The following is a 25,045-nucleotide window of genomic DNA, read 5'->3' on the forward strand; positions in this document are numbered from 1 at the left end:
TAAAAATCTCCTGAGTATCAATACCCCTATTTAACGTATCGATACATGTATCGATACTACCTTAGTATTGGTATCAAATTTGGCTTCGATGTTATGAAAAATACTTAGGTATTGATATCCCTATAGGGAGTATCGATACCCGTTGAAGGAGTATCGATACTTCTGTCCTAAAACCCTTTGTTATTTTAAAGTCTAAAGAACAATATATGTATTGTTATTCTAGTACCAATACTCATGCCTAGAAATGCTCTGTTTTGAACACAAAAAATATCAACTTTTGACCCAAAACATCCTACTGAGGGTCCCAACTATTATTAATGTCTTATGTATGATTATAGGGGTCATAAAGAGTCTATAAACATGTTGTAAAACATTGATTTCTGAATCCTACCATGAAAATACTTTATAACTCATGTAACTTACCAAACACACTTTAATGACCTACATGTGGTAGGTTTGAGTTAGAAGTGAGTTACCTTTGATTTCTAAGCTACTGGAAGTCTCCAAAACTCAATCCAAGGTAAGTTTTCCCTTCCCCTTGCTCTTAGAGTTTTCTCCAACCTCTATTACTAAGAAAGAAATCAAAGCAAGGGTTACTAACGTACTTGGAAGGCTTAGGAGAGAATTTAAAACTTTTCTAAAAGCTTGAATCTCTAAAAAATGAACTGATCATTTGGTTTCTAAAACCCCCCACTAAACCCATGTTTTGACCACCTTAGCCAAAACTTACAAAGTATAGCTTGAAATAGAGCTTGGAAGGAGATGATTAAGTTTATTACCTTAATGTTGCTAGTTAAGGCTTAAAAGGTCTCAAAGTTCCAACTTTTTCTTAGTTATCTTGAAGAAGAAGAAGATGATGACGAAGAGAGAAAGAAACAAAGAAGTGTGGGAAATGGGGAGAGGGTTGAATGACCAAATTAGTGTATCCCTTCCGATTACATCACCACCAAATAAGTGATTTTCAACTTTTGAAACACATAAGGGGTTAATCACACTTTGGGCCCTTCTTCTTTTGTCCTAGTATTAAAAATACCCCTTTTGAACAATAATTACCAAGCCCAATTCCACTTCACTTGGGTCTAGGCTCCAATACAAGCTAATGGGTTTGTTTAAACTATATCTCGGGTTTACCCAAAGCTATTAACTCGGGATTCAAGACGTTACACTTAGTGTGTCTCTAAAGTGCAAACAAACACAAGTCAAAACACAATTCAGTTCAAATAAAAATATTCACAGTCCAAGTCATAATATTTAAATTATAGTTCGAATCAACCAATAATCATAATCATAATCCGAATCAAACAATGACAGTCATAAATTTAAATATTATGTAAATGCTCATGCACTCACTTGTACTCCTGTCACATTATCCGAATAGTGGGTTCTCCAGAACTACACTATCTACAATCAAACCACACCATATGAAGTGGGGTCTTCCACAAAGGTAGAGACCATAGAATCTGAAAATGACATTCACCCAATCGAGTGAATACGCTGAACTTTCCCTATTAAAAATCGTCCCAATATGACCTGCAAATGACATACATATTTGATGTCCGATCCGATCCGATTCGAATAACAATATTTCATGAACAAACACTGTGAAGCACATATATTCCAATTTCGATTCCCATATACAACACAATCTCATATTATGTATACACAACAATATTCCGATTTCAAAAATCAAACATGTAACAAATGGCATTTTCACATTTATCTCAATCAATTTCATAATCAGATATGCTTTCAAACAATTTTCAACCAAACAAGTCATTAAGCATTCAAATAAAATAATGTAGTTCGGTTGGTTCTTGCAATACGAGTCGGTTCAAGATTAGTGGGTAATGACGGGGGGATGGTAATTCTGATTCCAATTTGATATCTCAAAATATTCAATTCGAGTCGAAAATTGAGCAGCGGTGTTTCGGTCTGATTAAGAGGCTGTTAGACTCCAGAGGGGCGGCAGAGAGCAATCGTAGGGGCGGCAAATGGCACCCAGGGGCAACGGTGGGGACACCTGGGGGAGTAGAGGGCACCCCACAGCCAACCAAGGTGCTACCCAACCCACACCAAGCCGATTCTACCATCTCATGCTCAACCCTGAGTAACAACTTGCAGTTCGGTTCCTCCTTCAAGACTCGAACAAGCACAATGATGAAGGGTGAGGGTAGTGGGGTGGCTTTCGGCTGATCATTACGACGTCCTTGGTCATCATTTTGAGTGACGGAGGTGATAGGAATGAAGGTGAGCAGAAACTAGGTGGAAAAGGACCAACGAAGCTTGAAGAGATAAAGAAGAAAAGAAAGGAGAAAGCTGGGCGTGGATGGAAGAAACTAAAAGGGCTAAGATTTGTGTTATAAAGGAAAAATGGTTAACCACTTTAAGTCCTTGTATTTATTAGGATTTTCAATAATGACTCAAAAGTTTTCTTCTTTTACAATATAGTCACTAAAATACCTAAGAATTCAATTTAATCCTTAAGATAAATTTTAGGGATTCTAAGGAACATTTCTAATTTTTAGGGTTTCAAATTGGGGGGGGGGGGAATTGGGGTGTTACAACGTGCCTTGTATCTTTCAAAAAGACAAGTGGCCTTAAACTTAACCTTATAAACCTACTTGTAGCTAATAGCAGTCTTACTCGGTGGTAGAGGTACCAAAGTCCATGTACAATTGTTTATAAGATCTTGAATCTTCTTTTGCATAGCCTGAACCCACACATGATTTGTTTGGCTTGGAAATTAACTTTTGACTGAACAATAGTGGATGTTTATAAGAAATGTGTTTAGAAGTAGGAAATTGTTTGGAAGAATTAGAGGATTGGCAAGAACACAATCATTCAACCATTGTGGAGGCCTAAGCTTTCTAGTTGACTTTCTTAATTCTGGAGGATGTATAGATTGAATCGACGAATGTGACGTTTAACTAGAAGACTAAAGTGAAGACTGTTTAGAAGACTAAATAAGAGACTCACAAAAAATAGGTTTATAAGAGGTATCTAAGGATAAGTCACTTGTTGAGAAGGGAACAACAAAACTTAAATCTCGAGGAGCAATATGGCAAAAAAGCAACATTTGAAATATAAGGCTGAGAAAGAAAAAAAAACTTAAGAATCAGAATTTTGAGGAAATTTGAAAGGAAAAATTGACTCATGGAATGTAACATCCCTAGTAACAGAAGAAAAAAAATTCGACAAGAGATAACCATAAAGACCAAAGGTATAGTCATAGGAGAAAACTTATCATGAGATGTGAAGCATGAAGCATAACAAAGATAATCAAATTGTAGACACTATATTTGTTCGGCTCCATTTGATATTAATATATATAGTTGTTTTCTTTTAGTGTTGATTGATAGGTATTAATTGTGTTGGTCTAAACGAATATTTATGGAAATTTAATTTTGAGCTTGTGAATTTGCATTTTAAATGATATTTAGTTGTATGAAATTTCGAATGTAGTTGATTATTATTAAAATATTTAAATTAAATAACTAAATATTAAAATATTATTATGTTTTGTTTCTAGGTTACAATGCAAGGCCCGATTACAACCAAATATGGACCCAATGGGTCAAGACCCAACAAGAATAGATCAGCAAGCTCAACTTAGTTACCCAACATAATTAGGGTTTCGTCCAAACCCTAGGTTTCGTGCGTCGCCGCCACCGTTACTGTTGCTCAGTGCCATTGCCATCACAAATTCGCAACTGCTCACTCCCGTGCCGCCTGAAGTCGCTGACTGCTCTGATGCTGCCGTTTCAAAGCTGCCATCAACTCATTAGTTATAAGTACCAGAATCCAATAGTGAGAATTGTCACTTGATAAAGGTTGCATGACAAGAACCATGCCCGGATTGTCAGACTGGTGGTGCAATTAGTATAAGTTGCTCCCATTGTCGAAGGTGTCATTCATGGAGTTAGGCATGATGAAGAAGAGAGAACAAAAAACAGCAAGAAGAAAAGATGTATTATGATACCATCCATATAACAGTTTGAGAAACTAAAAGTTATTGAACAAGAAGCAGGGAAGTGAAGAATCTGCTTTCATTCGATACTCCAGGAAACAATACAAAGTTGATATATGTACAAGGCAACACTAACTAATTAACTAATCCTAAAACAAAATAATCAACTCATAACTGATATAACAGTTAATCTAATATTTTCCATTAACAAATTTAAGAATCCTATACAATGAGGTATATTAAAACAAAATTAAGAGATGAGCAGTTGGAAAATGGGAAACACGTTCTTTGACTTGTAATTTTTGAAGCCTCAAGGCACCAGAAACTGACGGATTCGGTAACATGAGTAGCGCAGTTGTGAGAAATGGGAAAAATGAAATAAAAAATAGACTTAGTGGTATTTTTAAAAAAGTAAAATTATCAAAATAAAATTATAAAAATAATTGAATGATTAAATATATTATTATTATTATTTTAACGAAGTTAATAGTTTGGAATAAAAGAAATAAAAATTTAAATTTAAGAAAATAAAATTTCTCAGAAATATTTTAAAATATAATTTGATATAAAATTTATAATTTAAAAAGTAGAGATGCATTTGATCCTATTACATAATACAGGCATGTTTCTGCTTAAATTATATAATAGAAGCATGTTTTTGTTAAAGTTGTTTTCTATTTGTCAACTAAAATATTTCATCGTGATCTGGGGTGTTTAATTTATCTAACTCACATACGTTATCATATATAGTCCCCTCTCCCTCCAATCGATTCTCGAAACAAAGAAACTCCATAACCAAGACCATACGATGCTCTCTTCTCTTCCTATCTCAACCTCTCTTTCTGTTTCTCCAATTTCTCCGCCGTCTACTTCCCGCGCTAGATTCCGGCCACATCTAGCCACAGCTACCTGCGCCAGTTCTTACACTTCGCAACAAGAGAAACCGTCGACGAGCGGATATCTGAGCCGTCCAGGGATGGCAGCGTGCACGTCGTTGTACGATGTTCTAGGGATTCCCGCCAGTGCTACGAATCAGGAAATCAAAGCGGCATACCGCCGATTGGCCAGGGTTTGTCATCCGGACGTGGCGGCCATTGATCGGAAGGGTTCATCGGCAGATGAGTTCATGAAGATCCACGCGGCCTACAGAACCTTATCGGATCCCCAAAAACGGGATGTTTATGATAGTAAGGTTTTCCGGAGAGGCCAACGGCCGTTGACTTCGGATTCTAGGTTTTCAGGATACAGGGGGAGGAGTTGGGAGACCGATCAGTGCTGGTGAACGAGTCAACTCTATCTCTTTCTCATTCACGCTACCGAGTTGGATGGTCGGAACTCAGTGAACGGTTTTTAACTCCCAAAAATATGTACAGTTATAAAGTAAACAGCTCAGGTGAAAAAGAAAGGAAACGAGAAAAAAGAATACGACCGGAGAGTCTGTAGGGAGAAATCAGGGTCGTTGATAGGGCCATGCAAGAGCTCTGGTCTTCTTTTTTTAATTTGGCCTTTGTGCTTTGGCTGATGCATAAACAGAGACTCAGAAATCGTTGTACCTTTACTTGATTAATACGAAAGAATCACCCTGTACGTGAACGTGTATGACGTGAACTACAAGATGCATAAATGGCATACTTTTAAGAATCCAATACATTACATAAATAAAGTGATTCGTTCGTATTTCAGAGTAGAATTAGAATATTTTTGACAACCCAAAATGTATTGGCATAGACCAAAGAAATGTTTCTCAAATATTATACTTAATTTCCAATTAAAAAAACAAGTAATTCAGTATATGTAGATACGATCTAAGACACAGATTTTAAAACAATAGATTAAGTCACATAAGTTTATACGTATTACCTCAGATTTAATTGATATTTAGAATAAATTTTAATATTGTGAACAGTTACATTAATATAGTTAATTGTAACACTAAAATTATAATGGTAAAAAATTAAATGAAATCGAAGATTAATCGGTACAATTAAAGAATAGAAACAAAATTATTAATTCAAATTTATTTGAGTTATAATTAACGTTTTTAAAGCTTGAATTAAATATGGATGGAGGGACCGCCTAACATGTCCAAAAGCTAAATGGAAAAGAGTGATATTAGCCGCTGTATTGAGTAGATGCAAAAGACGAAATGAAATAAACCTTTGGGACCATACATCAGTTTGGAAGCACATTGCCACCGTCTTCTTCCACTACTACTGAACTTGCGTATCTGGAACAAGCTTTTATATTTCAGCTTCATTCATTGTATTATATGTTGTACAACCTTTATTATTCAATCCAATTCCAGCTGTTCATTTCGACAAGAATTTGGCAACATTTCCATCCATCCCATCTGTTTTGTTTTTTCAACTTCATACATCAAATGATTGAAAGTTATATTTAAATAGATATTATCTTGTATTTATCTTATATTAATAAAATTATTTTATATTACTACAAAAATCAAATTTAAATTAACGTACACATGAATTTAATAATAAAAATAACATTTTCACCATTTATATCATACTAAGGTTTTATATGTATGTATGCATATACATATAATGAAGCCATATTCAATAAACAATCGAAATGAAGATGTGACTTTGATTTAAAAAGATAAATTATATGATAGTCGTTTAACTACAAAGATTTTAATTTGATAATTAATATTTTAATGTTATTAATCAATTTATTTATTTATTTAAATGCTGATAAGTAAGTTATTAATATTAACATTTGACGAGTTGATGGTTAGTTAATATAATTAAACATTTGATCCTCATTGTTTGTATTTTTATCAATTTAGTTTTAATTTTAATTTATTTTAATATATTTAATCATTCAATCATATGGCGACACATGTTATATTGAGAAAATTAAGACCAAATTCATAAAATATTTAAGTAATGAAGACCAAATACTTAACTTTTATTAACTATCATGCCGTCTCATCCATCAAATATTAATGCCAGGTGATTGGTTAATATCATTAAATAATTAAATGATATAATTAATAAAATTATCCTCATAATTAAGTGGTCATGTACGTGGTTTATGCAATTTAAAAATACAAAGGAGGATGAAAATATAAACCAGCAAGGAAATCCTTCCTCCCCTTTCGTTTCCTTAGCTAATTGCTACACAGTAGTGCTTATTGCAACAACAATGTCACCTTTACAGTTCACAGTTTTGAAGCACAATTCATCCAAATATTATACTAGGACGCGCTAGCCTATTGGAGCAGCTTTACAAACATGCATGCTTGCATTCATATTCGATTCTCTCAAGGTCGGACGAATGGTTTTAAATTAGGGACACGAATTTTTAAAATTTTAGAAAGTGATGAACTTGAATAATTCTGTCAAACATCAGCTTAATTTAAGGATAAAAAAAGCAGAAAATGGACGCGACCGAAAATATTATGAAAATCATATTTTTTTCGGTTTAGGTCACACCTTTTCTCGGCTTTAAATTAAGTTACCTTTCCTTATGTTCTCCCAATAAATTTATAAATCCTAAGCGGACGAAAACATATTATCAATAGAAAGTTATATATATATATATAATACTATGAAAATGTTAGGGAGAACAACTAGTATAACCCCTCAGTCCATCCCTGCATTGCCCCAACTTCCATCCACGAATAGATTGCACCAAACAACTGTTCCTTACCAATCTGTTCTTAATGGACCTGAGGAGCACCTTCCTGAAAATGATGGTAGAAAAAGTCACCTTAAAATGTTCCTTCATCAATTTGTGGAGGTGAAATATTTAATGTTAGGGATAATGAACATACAGATGTACATTGCTTAATCAATAAGACATTTATCGACAACAAAGTCCTTGAAAAATACACGCATTAAACATATACATATGCAGACACAAGCTATACAGAAAGGTTGAAAAAAAGAAGGAAAATAACTTGATTATTATCATTAAACCATGATATTTCATAAAGCAAACCCAGGACACTTGTTCATCCAGGAAGTGCCAACGAAAATAGAAAAACGGAAGGGGGAAACAAATAAGAGCAGCATTTGAGAGCCAATTGTTTGATTTTCACTTGAAAAATGGCATCCATCCCGCAAAACAGTTGAGCAAAGGGACTTACCTAGAAGATGAACCACTGCCCAAGCCAGTATTGTTCCCACGTATCACTTATCAGCACATTGCACTTTTACATGCATGTATGTGTTGAGCAAAGGGAACATTCACCAAAAAATGGTTTTTAGTCTAAATTCATCCTTCACATAAACGACACTCAATTTGGGTTTAGTGTATCCATCAATTCTGTAAGTATTGAAATGCATTGAACTCCAACGTCCATTTGAACAATATTTAGAAAGTCACCAGCTTCATTGCTCAAAATTAAATTCAAATAATCACCCCTGCTGCCCTGTTCGTAAGATATCTTCTCAGCTGTAGAACTCAATCAGTTATGTTTCCTTGCTTCTCTGTATCTCAGCTTCGACGATGTTCGCATGGTGTTTGCGAAAATCGTCAAAGAAGTTCATGCAGTGACCGCGTGGATGGTGCCTGCGCTGGCCGCTAACTACACGATGTGTCAAGATTTCTTTGCTCGGCATAACAGAATCCGATTGCTCATAAATCATTTGGCCTTTGAAACAATGCAAGAACATAGCAAAAATATACAATTGCTCATCAAATTTATTATCAGCACCGGGAGAATGGTTTGATTTATGGGGCGACTCTCAAAGACAGAGAATTGGAAGATCCTCTGCTAGACTGCTACAAAGGGTTATAGGAAGGCAATGGCAACTAGAACTTAATAAACATGGAGCATTGCCACATTTCGCCGCTTTCTTAGAAAGGAACTGATGAGGTTCAGTTTAATTCAGCCATGGAAGTCGGGGATTTTAGCTTAACTCTCTTGCTTGTAAGCACGTTGTCGATCAGCTGTTGAAGATAACCGAGAAGGCAAAGTTGGAACTGTCTAATTCCTTGTATGATTGAAAATCGTAAATTAGAGCTGTATCATATTATAATATCAAAACAATTATTGACAAATAAATAAACACGATAAAAAAATAAAGAACACCAATAAAACCCAAAAGGAAAAAACACATAATTTCACTAATATAAAAAAATACAATAAAAGAGTATTTTGGTGAAAGAAAAACTTTATATTTAACCCTCTACACTTAGTATCTATTTATTGGGATATATACTTGATTACAAAGTAAAACCAACTAAAGTAGAAATCTAACAAATTTAAATATTAATTAATTTGTGCTATTTTGAATTCGAGTTAAACTCTAACAAATCTTCACCTTGACGCGAATTATAAAAGTGTGAAAGTTTCGAGACAGAACGCTCAAATTCGATGAGGCACCTAAACTCAACAAAAACCAATCTTTCACCTTAACGAACAAGTTCTCCACCTCTTCCACAAAACCCCTTAAAAGAGTAATCTTCAGTAATATATATCGACCAAATCCTAACTTTTTTTAAGTATGGATTTAGCCTTCACATCGACATTATCATAAATGCCAACTTTGCTCACAAATGTATCACCACGAGCAATATCATGCATAACATGATCCTGATCATCAATGATAATTCTATCTTCAAATTCTTTATGTCCACGAAATTTAAATCTTTTTTACTTCACATAATCGTTCTGCCCACAATTATCTTGTTCAAAAAAAAGTTTTATTTTGCTAGATTTAGTCAAGACATTTTTACCAGTAACAACATTATTTGACAGGAAGAAATCATCAACTCCATTAACTAAAACTGTTGAATCATGTAGAATATAAAACTTAACAGTCCTTGCAAATCTTTATAGCTCCATCTTCACTGGAGAATTTATACCCTTTTGAATCTAGGGTACTTAACGAAATTAGATTTTCACTCAAATTTGGAACATGTTTCACATTATCAAGTGTTCGAATATTCCAATTGATCAATTTTAATCTTGATTGTGCCAATATCTGTAACTTTACAAGAGACATTATTTCCAAAAAATACATCACATGTAGATATAGCTTTATACGTCACAAATCAGTCACGATTAGGACTCATATGAAAACTGCTACCAGAGTCAAGTACCACTCATCACTTGTTATAGAGTTGTCGTCAGCCGCAACTAGGAGTTCTCCGTTATCACACTCCTTTGCTACACCGACTTCACTAGATTTTTCGGAGTTTTTCTCTTCAAATTCTCTCTTAGTTTTATTCTGTAACTTGTAACACTCTGATTTAATGACCTTTCTTTTTACAAAAGTAACAAGTTTTATCTCGGTTGAAAGATTTTGATATGTCATCTCTTTCATTACTAGAAGAACACTCGCCTTTTCTTTCATGGTCTGAGCTAGTTGATCCATGCACCACGAGACCCTCTGTCTGGGGCTTAGAATCAGATACAAGATGCTTCATCTTGTCAAACGAGTACATACCATTGTTCACCTCTTCAAGAGTAAGTGTTTCACGACTGTACATAATCATGTCGCTGAAAGATAAGTAAAAAGGAGACAATGAACACAAGATGGTCAATCCTATATCTTCTTAATCATACTTCACTTCTAAAGTCTCTAGATCAGAGACAGTTTCCTTGAATGTGATCATGTGTTCTTCAAGAGACGAACATTCCGCCAACTTGAGCGAATAAAGACACTGCTTTAAGTGTAACTTACTGGTTAACGATTTTTGCATGCATAGTTGCTTCAATTTCGCTCAGAAAGAAGCATCCGTTTTTTTTCTTTCAACACATCATGCAATATTTGATTTGATAAGTGTAAACGGATTTGATATATGGGTTTACGATCATTACATTTTCTTCGTCCGTCCAATTTGACATTGTCTTCTTATCAAACTCTTCCAATGCATCATCTAAGTCCAATTTGTGCAATGACATCTCGAATCTTCACCTGCCTCAACGAGAACCTAATGTTTTGATCTAACAACAGAATATCATACTTTATTGTTGTCATTATCTTGAATATGAAGTTCTTATACCAATTTATTATAATATCGGAATGATTAGCAGCAAACAAATAAACCCGATCGAAAAAGAAAAAACAAATAACACTAAGATTTATGTGGAAAACCCAAAAGGAAAAATCACGCTAACTTAATATGAAGAAAGAAAATACAAGAGGATTTTGGTGAAAAAAATTAATATCTAACGCCTTACCCTTGGTATCTATTTAAAGGGATAAATAATTGATTAAAACTAAATAGAGTGGAAATTTATTTTAATAAAGTTATTTACTTTTAATCAAACTAGGATTATTAATTTTTCAAATTTAAATATTAATTAATTTGTGTCATTTGAATTCGAGTCAAACTCTAACATATCAGTCTAGAGGCTCCAGGGGATTTCATTGACTCGATCTTGCTCGAGTCTGTTCTAATGGAGTGTACATACAGTATCGACCTTGGGTCATGGTATTGAGTTTACGCTTCTTTGATATGTCCTCACTATTTTTCTTGAATGGAACGGCCAGAAAGGAGTTCATATAATCTTATTTAACTAGGGAAATAATTATCATTGACGTCAACTGCTTATATTTTTTGTTTGAAATTCCTCGTACACCCAGGGCCGCCAATCTCAAAAAGATTGAAAAAACCCCAATTCTAATGCAGTTTGTTTATGTCTATTGGTCGAGAATTGGATAATATTAATTAACTAATCCCACTTCGCCTAATTCTTTATATATTTTCTTCTCTCTAGAAAGAAAGCCCCTTGCCTATGTGTAGCAGCCAAATACTGTATTACTCGGAACATATTGGAGCTGATAATGATATTTATACCCAACAAGTTGCACGAATCATCCCCTGCTAACAACTTGCATATCAGATGAAAGTCATGGATGAAATTATGTTGCCTGCAAATATAAGATTACTTGATATGTTCATATACCTATCAAAATCATAGTCTCAAATTGCAAGCCTGATGGACTTGATTTATTCTTTGCTTTTTCTTCTCTCAAGTCCATTTATATATGATGAATTTGGAGCCGTCCTTTCTGTAACCTTAAAGGGACAGGCAGATTCCCAATGAGCCTCATAGATACTTTCAAAATCCAATTTAACCATTGATGTTTTCATCTTGTTTTATTTTAGTATTTGTGTTTTCTTTCTTTGAAGTCGGCTCATGGCGACAATTTGTTTTGGTTTTTCACAGTAATGGCCAACTTAACAATTTGCAGGTTCAGCATGTGCCCTCAGCATACATGCTTCTTTTCCTGACCACACTGCCCATATCTCTTCTATAACACATCACATGGTACCCAGATTTATTCAAGCTTTTATGTTCAAATTACCTTCTATATATACATAAGCATTCTTAGTACACCCCCTGCTCCATCTTATTCTAATCCTTTTTCAGTCTTCTATCTTCTGTCCTACTTATTCAATGGCTACAATTCAGATTTCACTTGTATTGGTTGTGTTATTCTTGCATCTGCTCTCAGGTATCAATCTTCTTTTCCAGTTAATCTCTCGTTGGTGGCCTTCTTCTTCTTCTTCTTCTTGGTTTTAAATCGTGCTCATGTTCTTGTTACAGGTGCTTGTTCGTCGACGTTCACGGTTGTAAACAAATGCAGCTATACGGTTTGGCCTGGGGTATTGTCAAGTGCTGGTATCCCACCACTTTCACCTACAGGTTTCATTCTTCAACCGGGGCAATCAACATCCATCGATGTTCCGACGTCTTGGTCAGGTCGGCTATGGGGTCGAACTCTATGCACCAAAAACTCTTCCGGAAAATTCTCTTGCCTCACTGGAGACTGTGGCTCGTCCACACTAGAATGCTCCGGAACTGGTGCCATCCCTCCTGCAACCCTTGCAGAGTTCTCACTGAATGGTGCCGGGGGATTGGATTTCTATGATGTTAGCCTTGTCGACGGATACAATCTACCGATGATGGTTGTCCCACATGGCGGAACTGCAGGTAACTGTAGCTCAGCTGGATGTGCTGTGGATTTGAATGGAGACTGCCCTCTAGAGCTCAAGGTGGTCGATGGGAGTGAAGGTGTGGCATGTAATAGTGCATGCAATGCTTTCAACCAACCCCAATATTGCTGCAGTGGAGCTTATTCGACTCCGAATACGTGCAAGCCGAGCTCTTACTCAAAATATTTCAAGACCGCGTGTCCTACAGCTTATAGCTATGCCTACGATGACGGAACGAGCACCTTCACTTGTGCCGGTGCCAATTATGTTATCACGTTCTGCCCTGCCCCTTCTACCAGGTACTAAATGCATTGCAAGTATCATCATACAGAACATATTCAAATTAGTTGCTGATGTTGGTTTCTTATGTTAGCAGCATCAAGTCGTCCAATCCGATGGCGGTCGACGTCTCGGCTGGTTCAGGGCCTTCATCATCATCAGCTCTCATTGCTGGTACACTCACCACTTTGGCCGCAATATGGCAGTTGTGGCATCTCTTTTGACAATGCCAAGCTGCTAACCGACAAACATTAGGAAACTCGGCAACTCGCGACCAACCAGTTTGGTCCCGAATCTAAAACATCCAAATGATATCAGATTCTCTTCGGCCTGCAATTTGCTTTCCTCAAATTCGCCAACTTGAAGCTATTGTAATATACGTACAAAAGGTAGAAACAGATTTACATGAGACATTTACTGGGGGCAGACAAGATGAAGACTTGTTTTGAATCGATTATTAGACCTAAGTTGCAGGAAAAAGACAGTGGTTAGTTGGCTAACGTTAATGTTTTGTTAGTGTTGCCTGCTAATGCCAACGGAGATGACTTCATTTGTCTCTATTTGTTCATACGGATGTGCAATTTTTTTTTCTTACCTTTTTATCCATGTTGCTATTCTGATGACAACTATTTAATGAATTGTTTAATTAAGATACATGGTGTGGGTTTGGCCGTCGCAAACTATATCATTTTACCCGATGCTCTTATTATTATATAATTTATTGCATTAATACGATGTTTAAGTATAATTATCGATCAGGGTAAATAAATTTAGCTGGTTGAATAAGTTATTCTTCTTTTAAGGTTTCACTTTGATTAATTCAGATCGATCTATTTCGTACACTTGATTCTAGTGGATGAATCTCCCAATAGAGATTTTATGTATATACAAAGACTCAAACTTAAGACCTTATGTAAACGATATTAACCTGCATATCATTTGAACCAACCCTTATTGGTAATATTTTATTTATTCATAAAAGAAGTAATCAATGATGTTGATTTTAATTATCGAGAAAGTATAAAGAGATTGATTATTAGGCATTTGTAGGTAGTTATAATTAATTTATTGTTACCAACATGTGTTGATTTAAGTGGTAAGTAGTTTGATGTTACTTAATAAGGTTTCGAGTTCAAGTCTTTGTATATGCAAAAAAATCTTGTTGGAAGACTCGACATGAGTCTTGTAACTGATAGCGCAACAAAATAAAATATTATTAAATATTAAAATTATCTTTATATCGATGATTAAACTCATGAATTAACATTATGACTATGATTTTTTTACTAGATCTTGAACATATTGATTTTTCATATTTTATTTGCCCTTTTTATTTTACTTTAAGTTTGAATTATAAAATTATTTAGAAGATATGTTTAGTGATTTTATTCTTGTTGCTATGGCCGATGACAATTATTCAAAAGATTTATTTAGTAGAGAACACATGGTGGGGGTATGGCCGTCACAACTCTGTCTCACAACCACATACTTTAAGTATTAATAATAATTAATTGCATCTGATCTGATGTTCAAGTAAAGTTTTCAATTTATCATGGGTGGATACGAACATGTCAATATATTTGCATGGTAAGTTAATAAAAATCCATTATTCGGAGTGAGTCAAACAAGAGAGCGTAGGTAGTGGTCAAGGATTAATAATGCTAGGAATAAGAGAGAGAGGAGAGGGTATTTTTTTAAGTTTTTCCAAAGTGCAATTTCGTTGCTCGAAAGAAGATAAGGGAGCGACAAGAGTTAAGTGTAGTGCGACGATATAATTGAGAGGGACAAGACAATCACGAATTTTGAATATGAAAAGCAAAATATGCATGAAAAAAAGGAAGATAATTGATGCAATGTTTCAGTGCAGTCATCCATGTTTCATTCACAGGGAAGTCAGTCACTATGACAAGGTTCCCCGCATAACAAAATGACAAAATAGCAATAGAAGTTGATTTGGCAACTGCATGTACATGTGAGTCATGTTCCCTTTAAAGATAACGACCATACTGCACATACCTGCCCACCACGTCAACCCAAAAAGAAAGTTTCCAACCAACAAACCATACACACTTACATATTTGTAGGTGATGGGATGAATCCGGCCACTGCAGTTTATCTGGTGATTCGTATCAATAACGGATAACAATGATCTTTTTCGTAGCCAGTCCAAGACTCATCTCTGTTCATGAACTGTTGATGATGCGTCCAAATTTCAGCGTCGTACATCTCTGTTATGCTGAAAAGCAAGCCTTTCTCCTCGATTTCCTCTAGAAACTTATCTAGTGAGTTGCCTCTTTTTGGGCTGAAAAATATAGCTTCAGAGTGTCCTGCTTTTTTCAACAGGAGCTCGGTTATTCGAGCAAGATCTTTGTGGAACTCCTTGAAAAAGGTGCTGTCGAGAATCAGTAGTTAAACTAAGAATAAGAAAGAAGATAAGTACACTATGGATCAGCTAGATCAACTATAAAATTCTTGACTAGGAAAGAAACTATGGCTCAGGCAAGGCGGAGATCGGACTGTGTGTGACCAGAACTTGAACCTATATATAAGAAAGGAGAAGATACAATTTGCTAATCCTAAAGTACTTACAATACAGTCAATGTTAAGGCATATAATGATCGATATTTGATTATTCTCTTCATTTTCATGTATGATAAAAAAAAGATTGAGCATGATGTATATGCTATTCATAACATATTAAAGATAACAGGCATTACCAATCACTTGCAACAACGATGTCAAAAGTGTGCAAGAGATTTGAAACTTCTTTCTGATTCCAGTGCAATTGCATGGACTTCACTCTTGTTCCATCAAATGCTTCGGAGTTTGTGTTAATATTATGCAGAATATCTCTACGTTAAGGAACCTCAAAACACATATAAAAGTGAATAAGAATGAAAGAAGAGGAATTACATGGACTATTGTTTCCACAACAAATAATATAACACAAAAGAACCATTTATATTCTCTGTATCCAAAAAGAACAAACAAAATTCAAAATTATAAGAGAGCCAAAGGTTTTAAATCAATGATGTCAAAATAAAAAACAACCATTATGAATTGTTAAATGCTAACTGTGTAAACACAATAGCAAAAACAGATAAATTTAGGGGGCCGTAATCAATTTTCGAATAGGCTAGCAGATTTAAAATCTCAGCAATCATTCAAGGCCGCCTTTAAAAATTAGCTCGGCAAGCAACTGCCGCTAACAGTGAAGTTTCTCATCAATACCATTACCAATTTTATGCAGACTGCCGATTCATATCAGTAGCAAGTTCTTAAGCGTAATAGATGCAACAATCACAAATAGGATGCAGCACTGTTCAAACCCAAATAAACAGTCACATATCAATTATCAGGTCCACTCAACCACAATTTCCTCAGTCATTTTCTGAAACAAAGCATGTATGCCTGACAAAACAAAAAACGTCTACTTCACTTTCATACAGTCTACATCTAAATGTCTCAGGATGACTAACTACTTTAAATGGGAAACTTTCAAATACACATCAGAATAACATATTTTTCATTTCCAAAGAGATTACACTAGAAACAACGCTCATAAGCCATTAAGCACTACATACCAGAAACCTTTATATTTCACACAAGGTTGTTAAAGAGTGAAATAAAAACAAAATATAGGCAAAACCAAAACTTTGTTGTAAAAATCATCTCTTTCTATTTTGCACATTAAATTAAGATCAATTTTTTTCGTACATGATGAAGTCAAAAGGATACAATCAACCACTTGAGGATTTCCATCTGAAATCACTACTTCTAATGCCTCTGTGGCTGCAGCAATGACTAATCCAGCTAAGCCGTAACCTGATCCAAGCTCGATGACATTTTTAGACCTGAAATATTAGAAGAAAAATGCAGAGACGTTATGCACGTGCAAAGGAATAAAGAATAACTCCCAGAACAACATAAGCAGCCAAATCATGATACCATCCTGGTTCTCAAGCTCAAGTGATTTTGTAAAAGAAGACAACCCTATGTACTAACCTGAACATGTCTGCATGAGATAAACAATAATAGGCAAGGACATCTTCAGACGGCCACTGACCTGTATATGAACATTTAAAATGAGAAACGAAACAAATAAGAAAGAAAGAAAAAGCTTGGCACCCTAGACAATTACAAAGGAATGTTCAAGCTGATCTCTAACAAACATTGAAATCTGAGGAAAAAAAGGTGTCGCATTTCCATCCTATCATTTCATTTATCTCCTAAAGATTTTCAACTGATGTGATACATAATAAATAATCAGAGTGACCGAAAGAAATTAACAAATGGCCATGATGATAAAGACAGAAAAATTTATTATATATCTTCGTTTCCATAAGTTAGCACTATCAATCCACCTAACAATGAACCAGGCACAATCTTCCTCAATAAAGATAACCTTGACAATTAATACCAGTGGGAAAAGTTTAAAATTTTAAACTACTAAAGATAAACTGATAAACAACGGATTAAGGAACTCCAAAAGAAGGAAGGGTAAAAAGCTTACAGACGAGTCCAGTATTGTCAATGTTGTGTCTATTACAAATCTCAAAATCACTGAAGTCGGCATTATCATCCATTCTCTGACTGCATCAAGTTCCAAATACAACGTACATGTTCAATGTTAGAACACTTCCTTTGAAGCTTGAGTTTTAGTGCTAAGCAAATTAGGAAGGAAAAAAAACAATTTTTAGCTATAGAGTTTAAAAGATTGGTTTCTGAGCTACCAAAACAACAATCCACTGTTTCAGCAATGATAATTCATTAACAAAAGGAAGAGTGTTAAATTCATTGACCTTCCACCAAGTCTTCGAAGAAAAAGGGGAAAAAGGAGTACATGAAAACTAACGTTAAAACAAGCTTGGGACATCCGTGAATGGGCAAAGTGTAGCAGAATCGGGCATCTCTAGACTCGTGATCATGATGGAGTAGCTGGCACTGTATCAAGTTGAATCCTTTTGCTGCTTTTCTGGAAATGAGCTTCAATCCCAATTGGGACTCACCTTCTAAACAATGATTAAGATCAGTAGTCAAAACTAAACACTGCAATCTAAAACAAATAGAGATCAGTGGATTGAAAAAGGGTGCCTGGATTTTTGGCGCGGGAAAGAACAGCCCGTCGAAGGATTTTCCATCTCAATGAAGAAACTGAAGGGTTTGAACTTGCACTGTTACTGTTAGTTTCCATTGAACTTTCTAATTTGTGGCGACAGATTTGTTGGCTTCGAAATTTTAGCATTACATTTTCCCCCTTTCTGAAGGGGAAATGACAGGAATACATAATCCTGTTTTTTTTCTAATTAATAGTTGGTCTAATTCTAGTCTTAGTCCCTCTATTATGTTTATATCTAATATTATATCTTTATACATTAATCTAACATATTTTAATCCTCCACTTTTATCATTAGTAAATGTAAATTGATAACATTATTAATTGATATCCTTAATGTATTAAGGTGATTTTTTAAATACAACCTCAAGCATTCATTTCAGTATTCATCTTCTGTACCAACTACAGTTTGTGATTTACTATAGAATCATCTCTCGATGAAAAAATTATCGAATGTAAATGGCTTTTCTAGATCAAGAAGAATGTTGAAGGTTTGTCAAACGATTTAAAGCAAGATTTATGACTCAAAATTTCTTTCAAGTTCATGGTTCTGGTTTTCCTGACACGGTTAGTCTTGGTGTACATTCTTGTACCATCAATTAGCTTAGTAAACGAACCAAATGTTCGCTGAAAGTTCGTTTATTTAATAAACGAGCGAATATGAATAAGATTTTTATGATCATTTACAAAACGTTCAATTATCCGTTCGTTTATGATCATTTATGTTCGTTCGTATATGTTTATTTATGTTCGTTCATTTATATTTAGCCTAATCTCCAGATCCGTTTGAAATATTAATATCTAATGAATTTTAACCTTAAACTCATTAAAACCCAATTAATTTTAAACCCAAATAAAAATACTCAAATTAATTAAAGAAAATATAAATCCTAAAATTATTTGGAAAGAAAAAAACCTCTTATCAAATATAAACTTGTTCGTTTATGTTCGTTCATTTGTGTTTGTTTGCGTTCGTCCATTTGTGTTCGTTTATCATTTTAACGAACAAAACAGAACAAACTAAATTTTAAATAAACGAACACGAATGATGAGTGTTCTAAATTGATATTATTTACTTGTTAATTCTTCCATGTTATCAATTTATTACTGCAGATTTGGTTCTGTTCTACTTATTTTCGTGCATGAATCGATTTTCCAGAAATAGTAGTAAGAAGGACGCAATCTGTATTTTTTTATTATCCAATCGTGGTTGGAGACATAAGTACAACACTGGACATGACGTGGTCTGACATGGCTATTTTTAGAAGGTCAAGTCAGCATAGGCAAATTTTAGAAGTAGTCTAGTTAGCACTACATGAGGAGATCTTTTAGGAATTTAAGATTTAAGTTTGAATTCAAAACACTTGGGATTATTTTTTAATGATTAGATAATTTACCTTTGAATTTCCATGTTATTTTTAGGGATTTAGAAAACTATAAATACCTTCTTAGGGTATAGCTTGAACATACTTAGATTTTATTTTGTTTACTTTGTTTTTATTTTAATAAAAAATTTCATTTTCTTTTTAACCTTTATTTTACTTTAAGCTTTTCACTAGTTTCTTAAAAATGTTAAGTATGATTTCTATCATGATTAGGTAATTTTCTCATTTAGCCGAGAGCTTAGCAACGACTCAATTCCGAATGTGAGAATTGAAAAGCACTTAAGATCTTCATATTACATTTTCAATTCTCTACAAACTTGGATTTGAATTTGACATTTCCTTTAAAAATCAAAACGCTTTCATTTCAAAAAGAGCTTGTCGGTCTGAATGTTGTTTGATTTAAAGTTGGGAGGAAGAATCAGCTAGTAGCAAGTTCGACTTCCACGAAAAAACACTTAGTGGCGGTCCGCTAAGGGAAATTGAGATCGGATTTTATTCTCATTGAGACAATATAATTCGAGTCGGACTTTTTCAATACTTAATATGTTTTGTGCTAACGACGATAGTCATAGTTAATCCAACCAAGGACTGAATTTCAAAGGTTGACTTGGGAAGATCAATTTACCAAAGAGAAAATTAAATTACAAGGGTTGGACCTTGTAGATTGTAATCGGCATGAATCTCGAAGTAAAATCTCTTTCGATGATCAAAGTGAATTGAGGCAAAGCAAAGCTTAAGGCTATTTCTCCATCATTATTTTCAACTCTTTTACTCTCATTCTTAGTTATTTTTACTTATTTAATTTTACATAACCTTTTTTTCACCAACCCCCTTTTCCTTTTTATTACAATTATCAGTTACCTAAATCAGAATCGACTCAATTATATGTTAGAAATTCCTCAGTCCCTGTGGATCGACCTTTTCTTCTCTTTACTATGTTTATTCCTTATCTATTTATTTATTTTGAGAAAAGGAATTTATTTGACAATGTACGACGCTTGTCAAATTGGCGTCGTTATCAGGGATTTCAATAAATTACTGATTTAGTTTATTTTTTTTTATTTATGACCAAGCATAACCCGAGAGAATTAGTAGACTTTGACCCAGAAATCATAGCGCGAGCTCATAGAATTGATGGACAAACGCTTTGAAAAAAAGAGACAATAGCGACAACAACAAGAACAATCAACTACATACAATGCACTTAGTTCTTAGATTTTTCAGTCATCAACATCCCTCATATGATTCGTATTATATATGTCCGGGCAAAATCTTTTGCCTGATTCTCATAAATAATTTTCGTTAAACTCTCCAAAAGTACTTTGCAGCCACGATAACGTGATTCGACCACCGATGAACGCTTGCAGGGAATCTCCTAGATGCTTCATAGATAAAGCATGTCAATCACCATATGTCACACAATAAATAACATTTTCATCTACCAGAAGTCACAAATGCATTGTAACATCCTCTAAGGTGATTGTGCACTTCCCACATGGAAGATGAAATGTGTGTGTCTCAAGTCTCCACCTCTCGATTAGTGCATAGATAAGACGATTTCAAATTTACAACCTCCAATAATTTTCGCTATGTAATCAAATCTAGCATCAGATAAATAGCTTAAGATATGATATGATGTGTTTATCTTATTATTACAAATAAACATTTATGATACACGATCATTATCCTAATTCATAAAAATTTACAAATAAAAGATTAAAATAATATTCAATAAAATATTTAAATAAAAAAATTAAATTAACATAATTAAATATTTTTACCATGTTGACAAAAGGAGATGAAATATGATTTTCATCCCATCGCTACAGTATACCTTCTATTTTTAAAACTGCACAAAATAAAAAATAGTAATTAAAATAAAAAAAATTAAATAAGCATATTAAAATAACAAAAGAATAATTTATACTTTAAATTATTTTCCCGTGACTTTTCAAATAAAATATCTTGTTATAAAGGAAAAAAGAAAAAAAATTATATATATATATATATATATATTGTGTGATTTAGAAGTGGGGAGGGGCGAGGAAGGGATTTTGACGGGATTGCTAGTTGAGAAAGGGAAGGCGTTTGTCCAGGACGCACCTCCCAACTGACGCAAGAATCTTCCGAAGACACGCCGCATAAAGTGCGTCTCCCAGCTGACGTGCCATCTGAACTAGAACCCAAGAAAAGTTCGATGTGAAAAATGCGCCTCCTTGATCTTAATTTCTAAACAGACACTAGTTTGATAAATATTAAGAAATGAGTATTTTTTTTAGATAATTTTTAAATAAAAAACCTTCCTAATAATATATTTAATAATATAACATTTAAATAATCTTATTTCGATAATAATCTAAGCCAACCAGATCAACCCTTTAACTTAAGCTATTACTGTAAAAGCAGAGCAAAGCATCAGCAACCCTGTTATAGCAAAAGCAAATTCAATACGAGGAATAGAAAGAAAATGGCGAGATACGACAGAGCGATCACGGTTTTATGACTTGGATTTGCAACTAATGGATGTAACGCTGTTTAGCTTAAGCATTTTAGATTGGGATTTTCTCGAAAGAGAAAATTGATCATTGCTCCAAGTAAGGAAAACTGATTTTGTGAAGGATTTTTCTTTTCACTCTAATAATTTATTTTGGTGATTAAGTCTGTAGGAATTTTATCATAAAAATATGCAAGGAAAACACTGGAGTTTTTGAAATTTCTCTAATCGAGCTATTTTTTTAACTTTTACTGCTTCTGTCTTGTAGATCGGTTAGGAAGATTGTGAATTTGGATGATCACATTGCATTGGCATGTGCTGGACTCAAAGCAGATGCTCGGGTCCTCATAAACAGGGCTAGGATCGAATGTCAAAGCCACAGGTTGACGGTTGAAGATCCAGTTACGGTCGAGTATATTACCTTATATTGCAAGTCTTCAGCAGAAGTATACTCAAAGTGGAGGTGTTAGGCCGTTTGGTCTCTCTACTCTGATCGTGGGCTTTGATCCATATAGTGGTGTGCCTTCACTATATCAGACAGATCCCTCGGGAACTTTTTCTGCTTGGAAAGCTAATGCAACCGGGAGAAACTCTAATTCGATTAGAGAGTTCCTAGAGAAGAATTATAAGGAAACCTCTGGGAAAGAAACTGTTAAGCTGGCAATTCGTGCTCTGCTTGAGGTAAGTGTCATTGGCTGGTTCTTCATGTGTTAAATTTACTTTGCTTTCAGGTGTTCGTTGTTCCATGCTTTTTCGTTGAAGCCACAGAAATATGAATCAAACCTATCAAGCATTCAATCTTTAAGCTTTGTAGAAACAATACTGCTAGAAAATGGAAAATGGAAAATGACTGAATCAGAACCATGAAATGGAGCAAAAAACTCACAATTTGAAATTGATTGTATTCATGTTTCAAGAGAAAATTCCATTAGTTCTTTATTTTGAACACTGCAAACACCTAGGGTAAAATGGTTATAAGTATCGTTTTTGCAATATTATTTAGTAATTGTTTCTTTCATTCCATCGCTACTTCGAGGCATGATTCATTAAAAACATATGTGGTCAAACTGTATTCTTGTTGCTAGATTATCGAAGAACAGCGTTAGAGGCTTACTTGTCCGAATAGGTCAAAGAATTCTTGCATTCTTCTACCAAGATTTCCAACATCAGATTTACATGCAGTTCATTATGGCTTACTAATATGGTAAAGATGCATATTATATGATGAATAATGATAGATTGTCTTTATGCATCTCGTTCATGTAGGTTGTTGAGAGTGGGGGGAAGAACATTGAAGTTGCGGTGATTACAAAGGAGGGTCTGCGGCAGCTTGATGAAGCTGAAATTGATGCAATTGCGGCTGAGATTGAAGCAGAGAAGGAAGCGGTTGAGGCTGCAAAGAAGGCCCCTCCAAAGGACAAATGAAGCATCAACTGTTAACTTTTCATCTCTTTTTTTCCCTCTTTTCTTCTAGTCGGCTGCTCGCCTTCTTCGGCCTTTGAAGTTTCATTATACACATGTATGGATTCGTTTACGTTGGCATGTTATTTGCTTTGAGCTTTTTCTAGTTAAGAATTTCAATACTTTCTGGAGGTTGAAGCTATTTCTGCAGATTTTATTTGCTTTTGGTTATTTTAGTATAGAATTTGAACACTTCAAAAATAAAATTTGAAGCTAAAGTTTTGGTCCATGCATGTCTCAAACCGCCTCCGCATTATTAGCATAATGCTCTTACCAACTGAGCTAATTGTCCATATGAAAGATTTTGTAAAATTTTAGTCCTGATTCGAGTTTGTGGAATAGAGCAGGAGAATATAAACAGTTAGGAAGTTCCATGTATAGATAAAAGTACCCCCTCAAGCTTCATTGGATGCCGGTCTTTCTATTTCAAAGACGACTAACCTTCTCTATATACATTATAAAAACAAAATTGTTCCTTAATTGTCTATGCACATGAAGTTAAAGTTTTTTTTTCATGATTTTTGAATTTTCTTTGAAAAATTAACATTTTTACCAACAATCAGTTGATCTAGTAGGACGAGACACTAGATTTTTTAAACAATGTTAGAGGTTCGAATTTTGATGTCTACGAATGGTGTAAATTAGGTTGGGGTTGGGAGGGTTGCCTTTGCATCTACAATACTAGATTTGGATTAACCGATCAATAAATTAGACATCAGTAATTATAAAAAAAAATTAACATTCTTTTGTAGTTCCCATCTTTTGGGAATGTATATCGAAAAATTGAAGGAAAAATTTCCAACTTTTAACTTTTCAAAATTTGAAGGGTTATTTTTCACAATTTTTGAAAATTTGTTTATAACATTTTTATTTTTTCTAAAAATTGAAATTTTAAAATTATTTATTGAGGTAGCATATAAAATAAAATAATATCACGTGATTAGTGAAGATCGAGTTAATTTGCTCCAAATAAAAGAGTAGGGGCAAATTGAACGAACGTGTAAAAGTCGAAAGCTAATTACTGCTATGCCTTATGTTCAAGGCCAAAAAGGGCAGTGAAGTGTATGGGTGGGATGCTCATTGACACTCAAAATTTTTAGGAAAAAGACTTGTTAAAAAATATATAAAAGTATTAAAAATAAAAGTAATATCAATTTTAAAGAATAATAGCATTATTTTAAAAATAATTAGCATTCTCTAACGAAAACTGACATCTTGGCAAATCTAAAAAAAATTTGATTAAAATCATATATTATAAGGCATTTTTGGTCACTGAGGTTATTTTCTCTTTTTATAACTCTACTCTTGTTCAAAAGATTGTTTTTTTCTCTTTTATTGGATTAATATTTTCATTGTCTCAAATAAAATATAATTTGAAATATAACACAAAGACTTGTATGATATTTTGTCTTATATACTGAAGT

The 25,045-nt window shown here is 34.1% G+C and overlaps 3 protein-coding genes and 1 pseudogene across 3 annotated transcripts; 3 read left to right on the forward strand and 1 right to left on the reverse strand.

Annotated features, from left to right (window-relative positions):
• Window positions 1-4,728: 4,728 nt before the first annotated feature.
• On the forward strand, window positions 4,729-5,259 carry LOC120121606 (chaperone protein dnaJ 11, chloroplastic-like). The gene has a single exon (XM_039140928.1). The coding sequence runs from the start codon at window positions 4,776-4,778 to the stop codon at window positions 5,247-5,249; it is 474 nt and encodes a 157-aa protein (XP_038996859.1). The 5' UTR covers window positions 4,729-4,775; the 3' UTR covers window positions 5,250-5,259.
• Window positions 5,260-12,076: 6,817 nt separating this feature from the next.
• LOC120121605 (pathogenesis-related thaumatin-like protein 3.5) lies at window positions 12,077-13,769 on the forward strand. The gene is made up of 3 exons (XM_039140926.1): window positions 12,077-12,405; window positions 12,498-13,185; window positions 13,263-13,769. Exons 1-3 carry the CDS (start codon window positions 12,348-12,350, stop codon window positions 13,387-13,389), a joined length of 873 nt encoding a protein of 290 aa, XP_038996857.1. The 5' UTR covers window positions 12,077-12,347; the 3' UTR covers window positions 13,390-13,769.
• Window positions 13,770-14,974: 1,205 nt separating this feature from the next.
• Window positions 14,975-18,452, reverse strand: LOC120121604 (calmodulin-lysine N-methyltransferase-like). Its single transcript, XM_039140925.1, has 7 exons — window positions 18,260-18,452; window positions 18,021-18,177; window positions 17,679-17,758; window positions 17,171-17,231; window positions 16,904-17,019; window positions 15,883-16,015; window positions 14,975-15,557 (listed from the first exon to the last, which is right to left on the reverse strand). The coding sequence occupies exons 1-7, from the start codon at window positions 18,450-18,452 to the stop codon at window positions 15,278-15,280; spliced, it is 1,020 nt and encodes a 339-aa protein (XP_038996856.1). The 3' UTR covers window positions 14,975-15,277.
• Window positions 18,453-19,517: 1,065 nt separating this feature from the next.
• Window positions 19,518-23,799, forward strand: LOC120121570 (annotated as a pseudogene).
• Window positions 23,800-25,045: the final 1,246 nt, after the last annotated feature.

Source organism: Hibiscus syriacus, unplaced genomic scaffold, assembly GCF_006381635.1.
Source record: "Hibiscus syriacus cultivar Baekdansim isolate YM2019G1 unplaced genomic scaffold, ASM638163v2 tig00110377_pilon, whole genome shotgun sequence".
NCBI lineage: Eukaryota > Viridiplantae > Streptophyta > Magnoliopsida > Malvales > Malvaceae > Hibiscus > Hibiscus syriacus.

Bases quoted from the DNA above. Each gene is read 5' to 3' on its own strand.
- LOC120121606 (XM_039140928.1), top strand. From the start codon at position 4,776: ATGCTCTCTTCTCTTCCTATCTCAACCTCTCTTTCTGTTTCTCCAATT.
- LOC120121605 (XM_039140926.1), top strand. From the start codon at position 12,348: ATGGCTACAATTCAGATTTCACTTGTATTGGTTGTGTTATTCTTGCAT. The intron at 12,406-12,497 runs GTATCAATCTTC...TTCTTGTTACAG, and splicing joins ATTCTTGCATCTGCTCTCAG to GTGCTTGTTCGTCGACGTTC. The intron at 13,186-13,262 runs GTACTAAATGCA...TTATGTTAGCAG, and splicing joins TGCCCTGCCCCTTCTACCAG to CATCAAGTCGTCCAATCCGA.
- LOC120121604 (XM_039140925.1), bottom strand. From the start codon at position 18,452: ATGTATTCCTGTCATTTCCCCTTCAGAAAGGGGGAAAATGTAATGCTA. The intron at 18,178-18,259 runs GCACCCTTTTTC...ATCATTGTTTAG, and splicing joins TTCCCGCGCCAAAAATCCAG to AAGGTGAGTCCCAATTGGGA. The intron at 17,759-18,020 runs GTTAGTTTTCAT...AACTTGATGCAG, and splicing joins TGTCCCAAGCTTGTTTTAAC to TCAGAGAATGGATGATAATG.